Source organism: Leptodactylus fuscus, chromosome 1, assembly GCF_031893055.1.
Source record: "Leptodactylus fuscus isolate aLepFus1 chromosome 1, aLepFus1.hap2, whole genome shotgun sequence".
In the NCBI taxonomy this organism is placed as follows: domain Eukaryota; kingdom Metazoa; phylum Chordata; class Amphibia; order Anura; family Leptodactylidae; genus Leptodactylus; species Leptodactylus fuscus.
The window spans coordinates 324,882,649-324,903,122 of NC_134265.1; the positions used below are offsets into that span (position 1 = coordinate 324,882,649).

The window sequence follows — 20,474 nt, forward strand, 5'->3', positions numbered from 1 at the left end:
GTTGCACAGACGTTATAAATGATATCATAATACACATTGTATAAAACATCCTTTAACCCCTTCTTATCTTTCATACTACAGTGGAGGTCGAAAGTTTAAACATGACATCCACTCCGAAGCCGGCCCATGCCATAACATAGCAAAGCCTGGTGTTAACGTTCACAATGGGAAATATAGCAACCGAGGCAACAGAAGATCTGCAGCACAGGAGAACCGCCGCCATATTGCTTCTGATCACCACCCTCTGGAGCTACGATTAGTTTCTATGAAAGGATCCCAGGTCTGTTACTAATATAGCTGTATTACACACTGGATTAGCTGCATACAGTAAAAGTAAAAATCCCCCCCCCCAAAAAAAAAAATTGCCGAAATCATATACTTAAATATTAGGTATCCCCATGTACAAAAATGCTAAACAAATAGTGTACTTACCTCTCCATTCGGTCGGGGAACCCGCACAAAGTCTCCATTCAGCCCACACGTGAACATCACTGCTTAGCTTCTGACTGGCTGTATTGGCCATGTGCAGTGGAGGGTGAGGAACACCAGGGACTTGAATGGAGACTCTCCACTGGATCCCTGGCCGAATGGAGAAAGGTTAAAAACCCCACTTGGAACATTCCTTTAAGTTTACTGAAATATTTTACTCATTACATTGCCTTATCCATCATGGCCCATTGGTCAGCCGCTGATGAACATGTATTGTCAGTGTTTACATCTAATTGTCAAGGTTTCAGATCACCTCTGATACACACGTGGACAAAATTGTTAGTCCTCCCGATTAATGAAAGAAAAACAAAATGGTCACAGAAATAACTTGAATGTGACAAAAGTAATAATAAATAAAAATTCGATGAAAATAAATAAATGAAAGTCAGACATTGCTTTTCGCTTCAACAAAAAATTTTTGTAAATAAAACTCATGACACAGGCCTGGACAGAAATGACGGTTCCTGTAACTTAATATTTTGTTGCACAACCTTTTGAGGCAATCGCTGCGATCACACGATTCCTGTAACTGTCAATGAGACTTCTGCACCTCTCAGCAGGTATTTTGGCCTCCTCATGAGCAAACTGCCCCAGTTGTCTCGGGTTTGAAGGGGGCCTTTTCCAGATGACATGTTTCGGCTCCTTCCAAAGATGCTGAATAGGATTTAGGTCAGGGCTCATAGAAGGCCACTTCAGAATAGTCCAATGTTTTCCTCTTAGCCATTCTTGGGTGTTTTTAGCTGTGCGTTTTGGGTCATTATCCTGTTATAAGACCCATGACCTGCGGCTGAGACCAAGCTTTCTGACACTGGGCAGCACATTTTTCTCTAGAATCCCTTGATAGTCTTGAGATTTCATTGTACCCTGCACAGATTCAAGACACCCTGTGCCAGCTACAGCAAAGCAGCCCCAGAACATAACAGAGCCTCCTCCATGTTATACAGTAGGGACAGTGTTTTTTTTCAAGATATGCTTCATTTTTCCGTCTGTGAACATAGAGCTGATGTACCAAAAAAAAGTACAAAAAGGTTCAGCTCACCCACAGGTTGATATCAGACATCGGCTTTTCAATGGTTAAATTCTTCGGGGTGCACGGCAACACACTCTATTCCTTGAGTGTAATATCTCCACAGCAAAAACAAATTTCTCCGGCAAATCTCTGATGATAAAATATAACTTTTAATCAGAAAACATCATAAAATGACAAAAAATTTGATGTCGATCACAAAATAAAGAAAAAAAAAAAATGTAAACCCCCTAAAAAACTGAGGAAGGAACGATGGTTCCGCAACGCGTCTGTGTTTTTTAGGGGGTTTACATTTTTTTTTTTTTATTTATTTTGTGATCGACATCAAATTTTTTGTCATTTTATGATGTTTTCTGATTAAAAGTTATATTTTATCATCGGAGAGTTGCCGGAGAAATTTGTTTTTGCTGTATAGAGCTGATGTGCCTTGCCAAAAAGTTTGATTTTTGTCTCATCTGTCCATAGGATGTTCTCCCAGACGCTTTATGACTTTTTTATAACTCAAATTTTTATTGAAAATTTTTTTAAACAATAAGAAAAGAAAAAACAATTACAAGTTACAAGGCGAACACCCGCCCTGCGAACAGAAAAAGCACACAGTGCAACACAAAATACAATCAGAAGAATAAAATTAAAAAAAAAAAAAAAAAAAATTAAAGACAAAGAAAGCAACATAGAAAAAAAAAAGGAAAAGGAAAAAAAGGGGGGGGGAGGGAGGGGTTAGTGGGACAGATGACAGACGCTTTATGACTTGTCAACAGTTTTTATTTCTTATTACTTTTGTCAGATTAAATTTATTTCTGTGACCATTGTGGGTTTTTCTTTCATTAAACAAGGGGTACCAACAATTTTGTCCACGTGTGTATTAGCAGTCCCTCTATGGGCATGGGCCAGACTTTGCTAGTTACACCCCTGCTGACAATATTAAAAAGTATATATGAACTTCTTAGCAGTGCCATTTTAGATGATATATAGACAATATAATATATAGTAAAATATCTGCAAACGTTTACAGTTTCAAAAAAAATTCTCCAACTTTTTTTTTTCCACTGAATGTGGCCTTGTGACAAGTAGTCCAAGTTGAAAGCAGCTCAGTGAGCAAAAGGTTGGAGATTAGAGATGAGCGAACACTGTTCGGAACAGCCATTCCGAACAGCACGCTCCCATAGAAATGAATGGAAGCGGCCGGCTGCCGGCAAAGTCTGCGTGCCAGGTGCTTCCATTCATTTCTATGGGAGCGTGCTGTTTGGATCGGCTGATCCGAACAGTGTTCGCTCATCTCTATTGGAGACCTACACTCACCGGCCACTTTATTAGGTACACCTGTCCAACTGCTCGTTAACACTTAATTTCTAATCAGCCAATCACATGGCGGCAACTCAGTGCATTTAGGCATGTAGACATGGTCAAGACAATCTCCTGCAGTTCAAACCGAGCATCAGTATGGGGAAGAAAGGTGATTTGAGTGCCTTTGAACGTGGCATGGTTGTTGGTGCCAGAAGGGCTGGTCTGAGTATTTCAGAAACTGCTGATCTACTGGGATTTTCACGCACAACCATCTCTAGGGTTTACAGAGAATGGTCCGAAAAAGAAAAAACATCCAGTGAGTGGCAGTTCTGTGGGCGGAAATGCGTTGTTGATGCCAGAGGTCAGAGGAGAATGGCCAGACTGGTTCGAGCTGATAGAAAGGCAACAGTGACTCAAATAGCCACCCGTTACAACCAAGGTAGCCAGATGAGCATCTCTGAACGCACAGTACGTCGAACTTTGAGGCAGATGGGCTACAGCAGCAGAAGACCACACCGGGTGCCACTCCTTTCAGCTAAGAACAGGAAACTGAGGCTACAATTTGCACAAGCTCATCGAAATTGGACAATTGAAGATTGGAAAAACGTTGCCTGGTCTGATGAGTCTCGATTTCTGCTGCGACATTCGGATGGTAGGGTCAGAATTTGGCGTCAACAACATGAAAGCATGGATCCATCCTGCCTTGTATCAACGGTTCAGGCTGGTGGTGGTGGTGTCATGGTGTGGGGAATATTTTCTTGGCACTCTTTGGGCCCCTTGGTACCAATTGAGCATCGTTGCAACGCCAAAGCCTACCTGAGTATTGTTGCTGACCATGTCCATCCCTTTATGACCACAATGTACCCAACATCTGATGGCTACTTTCAGCAGGATAATGCAATGCCATGTCATAAAGCTGGAATCATCTCAGACTGGTTTCTTGAACATGACAATGAGTTCACTGTACTCCAATGGCCTCCACAGTCACCAGATCTCAATCCAATAGAGCATCTTTGGGATGTGGTGGAACGGGAGATTCGCATCATGGATGTGCAGCCGACAAATCTGTGGCAACTGTGTGATGCCATCATGTCAATATGGACCAAAATCTCTGAGGAATGCTTCCAGCACCTTGTTGAATCTATGCCACGAAGAATTGAGGCAGTTCTGAAGGCAAAAGGGGGTCCAACCCGTTACTAGCATGGTGTACCTAATAAAGTGGCCGGTGAGTGTATATTCTAAAGCGTGAAATCTGCGCAGTCTGGTCATCGGTATGACCTGGAGATTTTGCACTGGACTTGTCTGTAGTACAAACATTAAAATCCACCTATACGGCCATCTTATTTCTGTTCAGCTGAACCTCAGCCGGTTTGGGACACTTTGCACACGTAATACAATCCTGTAAATGACCGTGGCCTTGGAATTGGTTGTCCCATCAGTAGTATTTTTCATTCTGCTTTTACATTGTATTATTTGTAGACTATTTTTGGACAGGATGAAATCCATTCAAGGGCAGGAATAATATAAACTATGGATTATAATTTTATATTGGCAGGTGGTAATGAGCGCCACCCAATGTAAATTACAGTCAGAGTTAATAGTCTACAATCAATTGCAAAACACATTCCAACATATCATTCTCTGGGAGTCACAGACTTTAAATTGATCTTCAGAACCTCATACTAGAATATCTATCTATCATAATACAATACATATTTATATATCTATATCTCCCATGAGGTTGACATTGTTCCCTTTATTACATATACTGTTTTGGCCATGAAACTAGGACAGTCTGTGCCAGATTTACAGGACTGAACACTATACAGGAGGATGAGCTTCTAGCATTATAGCGAAAATACCGCCCAGTACTGATCATTATAATGCTAGGAGTCAGCCTACCGTTCATAGTGTCAGTATGGAGACTCAGGATAGGACAAGTTCTTCTGATATCCACTCCCTTCCCTCCCTGTGATCCAAAATGGTGCCAAGCATATACTCGAGTATATATATCAGTTTTTGTGCTGAAAAAGCCCCCCTCGGCTTATACTCGAGTAAACAATAATTTTTATTTATTTTATTTTTTTAAGGGGTGGAGGTCTATGACCAGCAGCAATATATAGAATCTCCCATAAAATAGTGCAAGAAAAATAAAAGTTGTAAATCCCTCCTTTCCCTAGAATACATATAAAAGTAGAAAATTACTGCAAAACAAACATTAGGTATCCCTGTGTCTACTGAATATAGGGGATCTGCAGTGCTCCTGTTCCGTCAGGAAGGGGTTAATAGGAGCACTGCAGATACTCTATATTCAGCCAGACTGAATTCCAAGTGGGGGAAAGAAATAACAGTCCTCAAGCTCAGGGAAGGGGCAGAAAGACAACCAAAACACCCCCTCCCCAGCAACTACTGCACCCAAAAACTCCAACCATTTTAATTTTTGAAATTTTCCAGTAGCTGCTGCATTTCTTCCCCTCGGCTTATACTCGAGTTAATAAGTTTTCTCAGTTTGTGATAAAATTAGGGAGGGTCGGCTTATATTTGGGTCAGCTTATACTCGAGTACATACGGTACTTTGTTAAGATGCATCTACATTCTCAACAATTCTCAATACCTGAAGTCTAAAAGATTGCAGTAATGTGCACTGGACACCAGCATCCTAATGCTAGAGATTCAGTGACATCACTGTACTGCCCCCCCTACTGGCTAAAACAGCCAACTGAACATTGCCTAGAGCAGTGATTACGAATCTTTTAGAGACCGAGTGCCCAAACTGCAACCCAAAACCCACCAATTTATCACAAAGTGCCAACACGGGAATTTAACCTTAATAATGTGTGCATCCACAATTGCAGACATATACAGACCTGCAAAATACGATCATTTGAATTGGGCGTTATAGAGATTTCTGCTCCATTGTGACCCCACACAGTCCAAACTGCTTCACAGTGGCCCTCACACAGTACAATCTGTTCCACAGATGGGTGCCCAAAGAGAGGGCTCTGCGTGCCACAGGTTCGCCATCACGGGCCTAGAGCATCAATGCCTCCCCGAGCTTGCCTTCTTCCCATAATATATCCTGGTGTCATCCATTCCCAAGGTAGGTTCAGCACATGCACCTGACCATAGGTCCACAGGTCAGTCCACCTTCTTCTACTGCTCCATGGTCCTGTTTTGATGATCTCATTTTCATTCAAGTGGACAGGCCAAACTGATTAGCCTTCATTCTCCACGCCAATGAGTGATGATTCTTAGGCATCCATTATTCATCACTAGAGATGAGCGAACACTCTTCGGATCAGCCGATCCGAACAGCACGCTCCCATAGAAATGAATGGAAGCACCTGTGATGCTGACTTTGCCGGCGGCCGGCCGACGTCACAGGTGCTTCCATTCATTTCTATGGGAGTGTGCTGTTCGGATCGGCTGATCCGAACAGTGTTCGCTCATCTCTACTCATCACCAGTAGTACGAACTTGGACCATTTTTGGTACATACTAACAATGGCTCGCCATATAGACCTACAGCGTTGGAGGCATTCTGGCCATCATATTTTACTTGTCATAGTTCAGATTTTTACACTTGTCCATTTCTCTGCTTCTAACATGGCCAATGACTGGGGGGGGGGGGGGGGGGAATTGCTAAACTGCACAGCTTTCATTTTTAAGGGCTGAGTGTGGATTGTGCTGACTTAAAGTGACAAAAGATGGAGGACATTGAGTCAGGAAAAAAAAACATTTTGCCGACTGAAATTTGCAAGAACAGGGTCTATAGTGGCATTACAGCAAAACGTTCAGAATAAATTTGGTTTCACGTTGGGCGAAGCATTTCAATAGCACTACGTGTTTGTGTCATGGGTGAAGTCCAGGCCGAGAAAGTCAGCAAGGCTGCCTTCATGGAGCACGAGTTACTCACCCAAAGCAAAACGCGTTCTGTGCCATAAGCAGGTGCAAAGCCTACACTCCCTTCTTTTTTGTCGAGGATACGATCACTGCCCACTCCTACCAGGACATATTAAAGGATAGAGAAAATCTGCCAAAGTCTGAGCAGAATGGCGCAGCTCCAAATCTCTATTTGGATACCAGAACGTTGCATTGACCATGCTGAAACCCATTCATGAATGTTGCGTCGGCCTCCACAATCACCAGATCGAACAACCCTACATATTTTTCTGTGGGGCCATGCCAAGTAGATCTCTTCCCCAACCACAGTATCTGAATGACCCTGGACAATGACAACGCATCGAGACAGTGGCGTTCGTACCAGAGATGTTGGACCAAGTCCGAACAGAACTGGACTACCATGTAGACATCTCCCGCGTCACCAACGGCAATCACATCACACATTGGTAGCGTATAGATAACACTCGGGTAGATAATGCGTCTTCATGTTAATTCTTGTGTCCTAGTCTCTCTATCACGAATACAGAGGCCATCTTCTTGCACCATTCTTTTCTGATCACCCCGTGTTACCAAATCCTCAGCACCAGACGCACAGAGACTCACAAAGCAGAAAACTATACATAAAAAAAAAAGTTTTATTTTTTCTTGGGTACCCCAATATCATCTGAAGGGTACTTTATTTTTATTTTTTTGTTGAGGCAACAGTTTCATGGACAAGCAGAGCAACAAAACACAGTAGATGCACACCAGGATTGTAAAAATAGATCACAACTATTGTCACCATGGCAGCAGATACAGAAATGTTCTGTAAAAGGAAAGAATAGCGAGAAGTCTGCGTCCTCTCATGCTGGCACCTAGCACGCACGCCTACAGCCTTCTCCCGCCTGCGACCTCCCTGTGGGTGCGACAGTATTTGGCCTGTTGCCTCTGGAATGTCGATGACAAAATTTGACATGTAAGAGCTATTTACCTGCAAGCAGTCACTGACTAAAGCTTTTTTTTGTTTTTTGTTTTTTTTTTTAATGTTTTTTTTTAAAGTACATGTGTTATAGACAGACACACCACCTATGTCTGGAGAATGAGAATGTGGCCACGGAACCACGGAGCATAGAACAGAAATATATATATAATTTTTTTTTTTTTAATAGAATTTCCAATTGCAGTAGTCCTAGCTATCTTGTGCCAGTATACGCTCGGTACTCATTGGTAGGAGACTGTCCATTGTTTGACGCAAGCATCGTGGGACACGGTGGCCAAGGTGTGCTCGTCCAGCCAAGCCAAACCGCTCACGTGGTGTAGTCGATGGGTATCTGTAAAAATTAAAGGGGGGTTAGAAGGATCAATCTTATGCCATTGGAAATGTACAGAAAATGTGGTGTTGTAGTGTCCCTGGAAGGCCTCGGATAGACGACTACCCAATATAACAATAAACCCTTAGACTGGTCTCATCTGGGTGGCGACCAATTCGCCATATTTACAGGGTTATAAAACCACTTTTCATAAATGTCCATGGGAACATGAGTGGAGAAAAAACTTCAAGAAATCTTATTAAAGAAATCGGTTTATGAGTCTGCTCTTCATCTCTAGATTAGCTCAGAAGTTTATTTATAGAGAGAGTCTATCTATATTCATCTCATAGATATAAAAGTCTATGGAGAAGGGAGGGGGAGGCCGTTTATTGCCTAATTCTGTACAGTGGTAGACTTGACGATACAATGTGAGCTCTTTGTAACACTACTATAGCAGAGCTAAGCACCAGCAGCCTCCTGCCTCTCCTCTGTCCATAGACGCCTATGTAAAAAGTAACTCCGCTTAGGGCGGGTTCACACCTGCACCCGGTCTCTGCTTTAGCCAATCCGGCAGGTTTCAGTCTTTTGCCCCAAGAAACTGGACAGGGGACGGAAACCCGGCAGTCAGTTTTTAAATCCATTTACTTGAATGGGTTTGCAAAGTGACCGCCCGTGAGAGTCTTCTGCCTGTCCGCGGCAAAACAGTTTTATTTTTTTTTTAACCGGACACAAACTCCTGCATGTCCGACACTGTGTCCAGTTAAAAAAATAAAAACTGGTTTCACTGCGGACAGGCAGAAGATGCTCACAGGCGGTCACACTGAAAACCCATTCAAGTGAATAGGTTTAAATACTGACTGCCGGGTTTCTGTCTCCTGTCCAGTTTCTGGGGGCAGAAGACGGAAATCCGCCAGGTTGGCTAAAGCGGAGACTGGGCACAGGTGTGAACCCGCCCTAAGAGAATAAAGAAATCACATTGTTAGTAAGAAATCTACCAAGTATGTAAAGCCCAGTTCACATCTGGGTTCAGGTTTCTGTTCAGAGAGTTCACTTCAGGACCCCCTGAACGGAAACCTATCTGCATAAAAAAGTGGTTACCTAAGGAAACCCGCGGACCCCATAGACTATAATGGGGTCTGTGTACTTTCCACACAAAAAACACGGAGAGAAAAAGTGCTGCTTGCAGGACTTTTCATGCGGATAGTGCAACAGAATGGCCTGAACACAGATGTAAAGCGGGGCTGATATTCATCTGTACTGTTGATTTATAACAATTTCAGGGGTTGTGTTAAAATATATATATATATATATATATATATATATATATATATATATATATATATATATATATATTTTTTAATACCAAGGGGCCCCAAATCTCTCCATGTGGTCCTCAAGAGCCAAAAATTGTACAGCACCATAGATTATCAAAAAGTGAGACCCAGAACATAAAAGGGATTTTGGAGGGCATGCAATAACCTGTGACCCCTTAAACATCAGGTGCTTACATGAGCACCACTTCCACTTCATAGGCCAGTGATGTCAGGTTCATTGATCACAGCCTATATGCAGCTCAGCCCCATTCAAGTGAAGACAGAACAGACGCAGAAACTATGCAGTGTACAGCGCTGGGCTTGGTATTTAGTGATGAGGCCACAATGCTCACCCGAACACTGAGGTCACATAAATATAATTATACCTACATATAATTACACCTTCAATTAAGAACAACTGTATATACAATTACTACAATGCCACCTAGTGGCTAATGAGTCATGTTGAATTAAAGGGAGAACCCAGAATATCAACACAGCGCTGCAGAGATTTTAGGTGGCCCCAACTTCAAAAAGGCGTTTTCCCGTAGATCACGGGTTTTGTCAATATGCAAATTAGCTCTTTGGAGCAATGAGGGCAGTAACCTGGCTCCAAAAAGCTCATTTGTATATGGACAAAAACTGTGAAATAGGGGCAATGGAAGCAGCGATTCACAAGGGGTTGGTATTTAAGCTTCTGCTGACAGATTCCCTTTAAACTTGTTAGGTCCTTACAAATTATCTTTATTTGGAAATGGACGACAAAAGAAAGAATAAATTACTTTTACTAAAACTGACTGAATGTAACAATTGCTTTCTCACTGATGACAAAGACTTACCTGGCATTTTCAGACGCTTATCAGCATCGAGCACGGTCCATACAAAAACCATCATATCCATGCCCCCAGTGGCAAAGTGCTCATTATCAGGTGACCAGGCCACGCAGACGACTTTGGCATGGTGGCCATAGAAGCGATCCTTCTCCTGGTGATCAGCATAAAAAGCAACATTACCACAAAATAATCCACAAGCAATAAGCAGATCAAAAAATATATCATCGATTTCAGGCATATTTACAGAATGCCATGCCGTGATACAAAGTTGCATGAAGGTGTCTAAGTGTATAAAGTGCTGTGTGGCATTTTCACAATGAGCCTATTTTATAAAATGTTATTATAGTGTGTAAAAATGGGGAAAAATAACCATTTGTTATTGTCCTAAAATGAAATTAGGAGACTTAATAAAGATTTGCAAAGTTGTTATTACAAGAAATCTATAGCTCTTGTATCCCTATAGTAACAGACTGCAAACAAACCCCATGTAGTCTGATCCTGTAGTCACGCACCCAAAGCCCAGAGAAAGGAGACTTTGCAGTGTAGGGTCTCAGTCAAAGAGGTCGCCTTCTTGCTGGTAGATGGGTTTAGACAATTTTGTCAAAATATGCGCTAAGAACCTCATTTCATGTATCCTTATATACACTTGGTATAGTAGTAACGCCCTTTTTTTAAAAAAAAAAAAAAAAATGATGTCTGCCCTTCTATTGCAGCCATGGCAATGTGCACCTGCGTATGTAGCTCATATTGTGTAACAGTGCTGACTAATATTGTGTGTTTGTATTGCATATATGGGAGTGTGGATGACTTCATATTGGTTATGCACGCCACCCATCAGCCCAGTGCCAATTTAATTAGAGCATAAATATAAATTAATTACACTTCTTTAATTCATTTAAAGGCTTAGAGAATATTTGCAGAGTTTGGTAAGAATAATATGGCTGAAATAAAGGTCCCCCGAATTCATTTGGAGGTCAAGGCCCTGAGATGTGAGTCATTGTAGTATAGGGTCCCATCTCAAGAGGTCTCCTGGTATATAGTGTCTCCCAACTTAATCTATAAACCAGTTCATCAGTAAAACAAAACCAATGCCTGCGGTGGAAATTTCACATCTAACAGTACGCCAAATGCCATGTCAATATCAGTCGCTCCCATTACAATCTACTTACTGCATATCCATCAGCAACAGTGAAGACCGTGGCCACTCTGTTTGCATCAGTCGCAGCAAGAAAGGCACCGTCATTGGAATAGGCGAGACTGGTGACGGCGCCCTTAGCAAGCAGAGACTTCCCCTCGTCCTTCAGAGTGTTTCCTTGAATGGAATATAGATGGATGTTGCCGTCCTATCAAGGAAGAAAATCATTTAAATAGAGGTCTATCAAAGTGGCGTTACATTGTCACACAATGGGGTGGTCCAGTGTTTGGGACCAACATTCTGATATTTGTATGCATTTAAAGGGGTTTTCCAGACCCAAGGATAGGTCGTCAATAGGTGATCTGTGGGGTCCAACACCTGGTCTCCTAACAGATCAGCGATTGCAGGAGATTCTGGGTTCTGTAAGTTTCTAGTGGATGAGTAGCGCATGCAGCACTGCTGAAGTTCCCCCCAAGAATCTCTATGAAGTGGATGGGGCTGCTGTGCCGCTACTATTACTTGAATAAGTGAACTGATACACGCGCTCCCTGTCCACTAGCAGCTGGTAGCTGATCTGTGCAGGGTTTCAGGTGTTGCACCCAAACAGATCACATCCCGTAGGTAAGTCATCAGTACGAAAACCCCTGTAAGAGACAGTGCTTTTACATACTAAGGAAACAAACAAATAACTGAACTGCTGGCTTCCTCCATTGTATACCCTACATGAAAACTATCAAGAATGAAGCCACACTGCCATCTAGTGGCTCAGTGATTAATCAGTAGGAAGTATGGCAAAAAAAAAAGGAGTATAAGGATTCTCAATGGACGCAAACGGCAATTGGGAAAAATGGATTTTGACCATATGCATTGCAATGGGTAAAATCCATGGTTAAAAATGAAAGCAGACCGCTCCATTCTCTGTCTACTGGCTGAACGGAGGCAGCTTCACTCCCATTCAACTAAATAGGATCTGATCTGCAGTACCTGGTATAGAAACCTGGTATAGTAATCATATGGACCTGGCAAACAGAACCAACATATTTTTACTGCACAGTGGAAGCTGTAAAAACAAAACCCATAAGATGATAGGTACTGCGTTTTGTTTTGTTATTATTATTAATTATTATTATTCTTCAATTCCACACCATTCTGATTTTCTAGCTTCCCAGTATATTGTAAAGAATAAGTGGTACCATTACGAAGGACAACTCAAAGCCTCCATAACTACATAAAATGCAAAAATTAGAAAGCTATGGATTTTGAAATGCAGGGAGTGAAAAAAAAGAACACAAAAATGGAGGGAAAAAAACCAAAACAAAAACCCTGTAAGGGTTAATTGCACAGTAACTGTCCGACAATGGATATCAGTGTCTACAAAGTATCCAGAGACTCTTAAGTTTGTCCAGAGAAGGTACTGTAAGTTCTAGAAGCAGACAAGGCACTTACCGCACCACCAATTGCAACGTCTCCAGTGCTTGGGTGAATGGCGACACATTCCGGCTCATAGTCCAGAGAATCGATGGCAAAAACCTTCTTCTTTTCTTTTAGCAGCACAATCTGTAGAATAGAATCATAAAATATAAGGAAGGAGGGCGGGAAGATGAATCGTGGGAAATGTAGTTTGTCCAAAGACTCACTGCATGTAAATAACAGTGATACAAGGAGCAGCAGGTAAATTAAAGCCAAGTCAAGAGTGCACAAGGGAACAGTGAGGATTTGGCACTGCTGGGATGTAATTGAAGATCATTTTTGGAAGCTGGATAACCCTTGGCCTGGATATAGTCACCTGCTCACCACCAATACGGCATAAATAACCGCTGTGCAATACTTCTGTATGGCAGTAGATGACACAATATAATCTTACAGTCACAGCCTTTTAGACTCTGCCACAGTCTCTAAAAGGTTAACCTGCTATGGAAACACGGGGGACTTCATTAGATCCATTGGCACAGAATGACTAGCCAAAACCATCCAGGGCAGAAAGATAATCTCACACACATACATTTAGACAGATACTAAACATGTATAGCATGTACCTCGCCAATGCACACGGTGACGGCGTACCCTCCAGAGCCAACAGCAATGCATTTCGGCTGAACATCCAGTTTCACAGAATCCTGAGGGCTAAGTCGAAAAAGCAAATATAGGTTGAATACAAATGAATAGTCTGTCTCATTGCGGTCTGTATCCTTCTCTACAGCTGCGTTATCCTCCCCAGCCTTCAGAGCTAAACTCTTCCTGCATTCCTTGGTGCTGCAGTCTTTAGAGTTTGACGTATGAGTGATAACTATTGTGATAAACTTAGCCAAAACTAGAAACTGCTTTCTTATAAGCCATGATAGGTGGTGCTGCTGGAAGTGGTATTGTAGCTAAGCCCTATTCACTTGCAACACCAGACACGCCCCACAAATACGTGGCAATATTTCTAGAAGAAAGAAGTCATTTTCTCTCAACCCCCATCGTCCACAAATTTTAGGACGAATCGTCTGGTCCAGGGTATGCTGGATATCCTGCACTGCACATGGCTTCTGGGGCAAAATGACCAGTGGCCAGAGGAGAGGATCCAGTGACGTCAATCACATAGTCCCTGGTTCCTTTCCTTTGGTCGCAGATTGGTGCAGGACACAGCGTGTGCCAGACCAGATTGCAGTAGAGGACACCAGAAATTAATGTACAATCCCTTTAAAGCCAAATGCTGTGGCATATCCTTATCAGGAGAACCACCAGTACTATACGCACCTGTAGGCTTTGCTCGTGAGACTAGTGTAACGCACTGTATCGTCCATGCTGCAGGTCACCAGCTGGTTGGAGCTGTCCACAGCCATACTGGACACCTGGTTTGTGTGGCCTTTGCCAGAGAAGGTGTCGTTCTCCCCTGACTCAGCATCCAAATAATGTATGACCAGTAGTTAAGGAAAATATATTACAAAGTATATATACTGGTAAAAATATATATATATATATATATATATATATATATATATATATATCCCCCAAACAAAGGATTGGGCTGCCCCTGTGCACATTAGATTGTTGAAGTTGACAATGCCATTCACTTACCATGGCCAATGTCAGGGCACAGCTGATGTATTCGCCTGTGAATGTACCCTGACCATTCATGTGAAGCCAACCATCTATATGGAAGAGGGATCAAAACCCCCATAATCAGGAATAGTAGGGGTTACAGTAGTAAGATCCCCATCCCACATGTACAGCCACTACTGACAACTTCTTAGCAATGGAGTGGTGAATTATGACCTCTTTTACTTTATGTGAGGATAGCTTCATAATGCAATTACCTATCCAGGTGATTCCAAGATTGTTTTTTCGTGACACATTGTAGTTTATGTTGGTGGTAAATTTTGGTCATTATACTTTGCGTTTGTTAAAAAAAGGACAATGTACTGAAAATTACATAAAATTATCAATTTTGAAAGTTTCTGTTATTCTCGTGAAAACAGTCATATCACACAAAATTCTTCCTAATTAACATTTCCCATATGTCTACTTTATATTGGCATTGTTTCTTCAATGTCCTATTACTTTCCTAGGAAGTTAGAAGGCTTATAATTTTAGTAGCAAATTGTCAGATTTTCAAGAAAATTTTAAGATTGTGTTTTCTAGGGACCTATTTAGTTGTGAAGTGACTTTGAGGGGCCTATATAAAAGAAAACTCCCATAAATGACCATTTTTGAAACGGTAGTCTTCAAACTATTTAAAATTGTATATAGGAACTTTATTAACCCTTTAGGTGTTCCACAGGAATTAATGCAAAATAAAGGTGAAATTTCCAAATGTCACTTTTTTTATGCACATTTTCCATTTCAAACCACATTTTTCCGTAACAAAGAAGGGGTTAACAGCAAAACATACCATAATATTTATTTCTCTGATTCTGCAGTTTGTAGAAATATCCCATATGTGGCCCTACTGTGCAACGGGACTCAATACGTGTCCTCAGAAATCAAAGAGCACCTTTAGGGATTTCGGGCAGCAATTTCATTAGGATGGTTTTTAGATACCGTGTTGCATTTACAGAGCCCTAGAAGTACCAGAATAGTGGGAAACCTCCAAAAGTGGTGTGGAGGACATTGGGAGCACCAAATTCCCTACTATGTCCCAGTAGCTCCCATGATTGGGGGGGGGGGGGGGGGGTCGCTTTGGGGGTCTCTTCTATTGTTTTTTTCTCTTGTAATCTGCAAAACTGGTCTGTACCGATATACGCTCGCACCACTTATATATTCCCCTCCTGACACATTTGGCGATTTTGGGTTTTTTTGTCTTCACATTATTCAAGCTATATTTTTTTATTTTTGTGTTGATGTGGCCATATGAGTGCTTGTATTTTTCCGGGATATGATGCATTTTGTAATGACACCATTTTTGAGTGCCTATAGCTTATTGGCTATTTTTTATTAACTTTTTTTTGCTGGAAAAAAAACCCAAAACAATTCTGGCATTGCAGTTTACTTTTTAAATGTTTTTCCGCATACGCTGTACAGCATAAGTAACATGAGAACTGTATTCTGTGATACCTCATTTATAGGTTTTTTTATGCGTTAGTAATTTTGCCGAACAAAAACCCATTTGGGGGCATAAATCAATGTTTTTTTCATTGCCATCTTCTGAGATGCGTAAAATTTTTATTTTTCGATTGACAGAGTTGGTTGAGGGCTTATTTTTTGCGGGACAACCTGTGCTTTTCATTGGTACTATTTTGGTGTACATACGACTTTTTGATCACTTTTTATAGCATATTTTTTAAGGTGAGATGACAAAAAAAAAAAAAAAAAAAATCATTTCTGGCGTTTTTTTTTCCTTCACGTTTACCATATAGGTGAAATAATGTTTTAGTTTTATGGTACAGGTTGTTACGGACGCGGCGATACCAAATATGCATTGTTTTTATTATTTTTTAGGTGTTTTTTTTTTTAATTTAACTCATTTGATATAGAAAAAGGGAATTTTGGGGCTTTATTTATTTATTTATTTCACACACTTTATTTATTTTTTTAACACTTTTTTCACATTTTTTTATTTCTCCTATTAGTGTACTTAAACCAGCAATACTCTGATTGCTGGTCCAGTACTATAGCCTGCAATACACATGTATTGCAGACTATAGAGGAAGTGTGTCTATGGAGACGCATAGACACACTTCCAGCATCACAAGCAGGATCACCAGGTAAGAGGGGTCCTAGCAGCCCGGGGTCACTATCCAGATCCCGGGCTGCATAAAATTCATCAGGGCAACCCCGATCTCGCTGCGGGGGGTGCCCAGGGGGGGTGATGAGCAAAAAACCTCTCTCGATGTCGCGGACATGTGTCCGCGGCATCGGGAGGGTTAATACCGCCGATCGGAGCGGAGCTCCGACCGGCAGTTCACTGGGGCAGCTCAACCTGGCCCTCGGCTGTGTAATGCAGCCGAGTGCCGGGTGTAATGGCGCAGGCACAGCTTCTGTGCCCGCGCCATTACTGGTCAGTAATAGTACGGACCTGAGCGCAAACGTGCTACTTGCCAGGATGTACTATTACTGACCAGAGCATTAAGGGGTTAAGCATGACAATCATCCAGCAAAATGGAAAAGAAACAGAGATCAGACCCCGTTACACTCAACAGGGTCTCAGGATCCATACCTACTTCTGCAACACTGATAGGAACCCTCCTTAGGCAATGTTCAGTATTTTCATCGCAACGACAGAGCCCAATGACTTACATCCTTGACTTTAATAGGTTTGTTCACGTGTCCAAATAGGAAGAGGCATTTGAAGCAAACCCCTGCCTCAAGTTCTACCCCACCACAGCTTGAGGACTCGGCTCAGATGAATGGATCTAACCAGCGGACTGGCTCATGCCGCATATTCTGTGGCTGAATCTGTCATGGAATCCGCCGCTAGATCGAGCAGAACACTATTATTCCCCCCTTACCGCAGACCATTGTATACACTGAATCAGCAACAATTTCCGCCGCCACATGAACATAACCTAACCATTGTGAAAAAAACTGAAAAATTAAAAATGAAATAAGACTTGGTCACCATTTTATATCTCTAGAGAAGGACTATGGCTCCTCCTTTAGATGGGAATACCCCTTTAGCGCCCTAGACTTTATTTGGAAAAAGGATATTAATGTGTCCATCATGGCTGCCGGTATAGATTGTGGATCGACCATCACTTTTGTGGACAGCCACGCACTGAATTGACTTGCTATGTCCCTAAAATGAGGGGGGGGGAGGGTGAACAAAACAATACAAAAAGTCATTAACCAATAGGTAACCCTGAACACTGTACTGATCAGAGGAGACCGTGTATTTATTGAGTTTGCCATACCTTGACCACACGAAGGGGCCTGTCTGGGTTATTCTTGTCCAAATAATTGATGTAACCAGACAGCGAAATAGACAGCAAGTAATCCTTCTGCCATAAGCATCCCAACTGCTGATCGAGCGTATCCGACCCCAACCTGAATGTGGTGACTGCTGAGTTAGCCGCAAGATCCCAGATTTTAGCAGTTTTGTCCCCAGATGCAGAGAGGAGTTGGGTGCTGTCAGCACTCCAGCTAATCTGTAGGAATACAAAAGAGCCATGTATTATGGCAGCACGCCTGGCAGGCACAGGACAGACACTGGGCGTTCTGATCCCCCTCCCCATACTCTACGATTAATAAATAGGGCTGTATTCACACTGCACTTTGTAGAATCAATCTGACGCATGCACTAGGAAAACTCACAGAATATAGAATTATATAACATTGTTATATTCATTTATAGAGAAAGCAAGAGATTTTTTTAATATAAAAATAATGGGCCCCACACAGTATAACACCCCCATTTACACAAACTATAGTGTCCCAAAGTGGTCTCCAGGCAGTATTATGCCCCATAGGGGGCCCCTGCCTGCACCGTATTATGCCCCATAGGGGGCCCCTGCCTGCACCGTATTATGCCCCATAGGGGGCCCCTGCCTGCACCGTATTATGCCCCATAGGGGGCCCCTGCCCTCAAACATTAAAAACAATATTACTTACCACTCCCTGGCTATGGTAAGTAACAGTGATTTTTATGTTCCCTCACCTCCCCTGGCCATCCAATCATTATACTCTGGGGTCTGACAGATCAGTGTGGGTTAGGGAAGGAGAAAGCTATGCAGAAATGCGTCCAGCTTTCCGATCGAAGGAAGAACTTTATCATTTAAGGTCTGGCAACGCTGGACCCCACTGACTTCCATTTCACACATTTCCAAAAACAAAAACTTACTGCATAAATTCCTCCATCATGAGCTTTTCCACCTCCTAGAGAGCAGATTTTTTCTGCAGTTTTTCCATCATACAAGAAAATCTGAAATACACAAAACATAATGTTACAATGAATAAACACACAGAAGACTTTGGCCTCACCGGAAGCAGGTTTTTTTTCTTAGCCCAAAGAATTGCTGTTAATTCTCCACCATTTCCTTATCCATTACCTGTCCATCTGCACTGGCGGTTGCAAATCTGTTGCCGTCGGGCGAAAATCGCACACAGTTGACGAAACGGCTGTGGTCCTGTATTGGGAAGACAAAAAGGTATATTAAATGGCTGACATTAGGTCAAAATGGTAAGCCACAAGTCCATCTAAGACCTCAGACAAGAAATTCCTGCAAGCCCAACAAGGTCAGGAAAAAAAATAACAGCATCCAATGGACCCAGTTATAGTTAATGGCTTCCCTTGGGATCCCTTGTTGTTCTGGGGCGGATGTAAGCGTTACCGACAGTTTTGAGAAAGTCGCTTCCCTAACTATTTATATTTGTCATTGTCCTGCTATGGGCAGTGACAAATGTGCACAGAACAGGTGGTAGCTTGTGTCTGAAGAACGGCTTTAGTGTCCCGCTGACTGCTGTGGGGTCCAGCTGCCAAGAGCCCTGGCCAATAGTGATGAGCAAGTAGTATTCGTTCAAATACCTCGCCGGCATAGGAACGCGTGTAATTGCCGAACACCAAGGGGTTAAACGCATGGAATATTCAAAGCGATTAACCCCTTAATGTTTGGCCGATTACACTCATTCCTATGCCGGCGAGGTATTCGATCGAATACTACTCGCTCATCACTACCGGCCAACAATGGGACAGAGCAATGCTGCTTTTAATTCATTTATGTTACTAGGCATGTTCTATGGCATCACTGTATAGCATACGGGATGTCACTAGATGTGAAGGTAGAAGACGACGTTCCCAGCGTAGAACTAATAATTTATTGACACCGGATGCCTGTTCCACTTTCCAAGAAGGATCACGTGTATCATTTGTCACACTTAGGGAGATTACAGGAAAAGTGTGTTAATATTTAGTATGCCCTTCACTCACTCATCATGTCATTCACTATAAGGCGGGGAAAGCTGTGAAGTCTTAGGTCAGGGACCCGCATGGCATAAATACCGCAGCGTTTTACAGTACCTGCGAAGTGGAGGGGATTCTAACAAATCCCTTTCATCCATTGCAGAAAAATACGTGACGCAGACATGCAGCGATTTCCAAAATCGAAACAGTTGTGGAAATCGTAGCATGTAAATTATACCTACAGAAACACCTGCGGTTTCCCTATAGGTATAATAGAAGTAAAAAGTCCATAGACTTTCTGTGACAAGTGTTGCGGGGAAAAAATGTGGCCCGCCTTAAAGAGCGTGACACCAAAAAAAAAAAACCACCACTTATATTCTGACCATTCTCCTGGTCAGCGAGTCTTAGGGCTCGTTCACACGGGGACAGAGGATTTTGGTGCAGAAGCCACGTCATAATCTGCCCCCCTCACAATGGTGGTCTATGGAGACCACTAGCAATCTTTTTTCCGTGAGCAGCATGTTGCTGCCCTTTCTTCAGGCGGATTCCGCAGCTCATTGAGCCGCGGTGTCCGCCTCGTGGCAGCTCCCTCCGTTCTAGGCCCATTCATTTTGGGCCTACTTCGGAGCAGGAAGCCGCGAATGACAGTCGCGGCAGGCGTATTCTGGTCCCAATTTTGATGCAGGTTCCTGCATCAAAATCAGGACCAAGATACGCTATACTGTGCCCGTGTGAACTAGGCCTTAATGTCTGGACCCCTACCAATCCACAAGTTATCCCCTATCCGATCAATAGAGGATGATTTGCTTTGATAGAAAAATCCCTTTAAGAGCACCAGGGGGCGCCATAACAAATACAAAACTGCAATATCCAGACAGAGGA

At 42.4% G+C, this 20,474-nt stretch overlaps 1 protein-coding gene across 1 annotated transcript in view; it reads right to left on the minus strand.

The window, feature by feature from the left end:
• Positions 1 to 7,320: 7,320 nt before the first annotated feature.
• Positions 7,321 to 20,474, minus strand: part of WDR1 (WD repeat domain 1) — a 30,177-nt gene continuing 17,023 nt past the window's right edge. The window contains exons 6-15 of the mRNA XM_075260235.1: positions 18,742 to 18,819; positions 18,534 to 18,614; positions 17,608 to 17,841; positions 17,403 to 17,492; positions 14,015 to 14,169; positions 13,312 to 13,399; positions 12,722 to 12,832; positions 11,310 to 11,483; positions 10,147 to 10,291; positions 7,321 to 8,015 (exon numbers count right to left, since the gene is read on the minus strand). Coding sequence (XP_075116336.1) covers positions 7,906 to 8,015; positions 10,147 to 10,291; positions 11,310 to 11,483; positions 12,722 to 12,832; positions 13,312 to 13,399; positions 14,015 to 14,169; positions 17,403 to 17,492; positions 17,608 to 17,841; positions 18,534 to 18,614; positions 18,742 to 18,819 — 1,266 coding nt within the window. The 3' untranslated portion in view covers positions 7,321 to 7,905. The remainder of the gene's footprint in view (positions 8,016 to 10,146; positions 10,292 to 11,309; positions 11,484 to 12,721; positions 12,833 to 13,311; positions 13,400 to 14,014; positions 14,170 to 17,402; positions 17,493 to 17,607; positions 17,842 to 18,533; positions 18,615 to 18,741; positions 18,820 to 20,474) is intronic.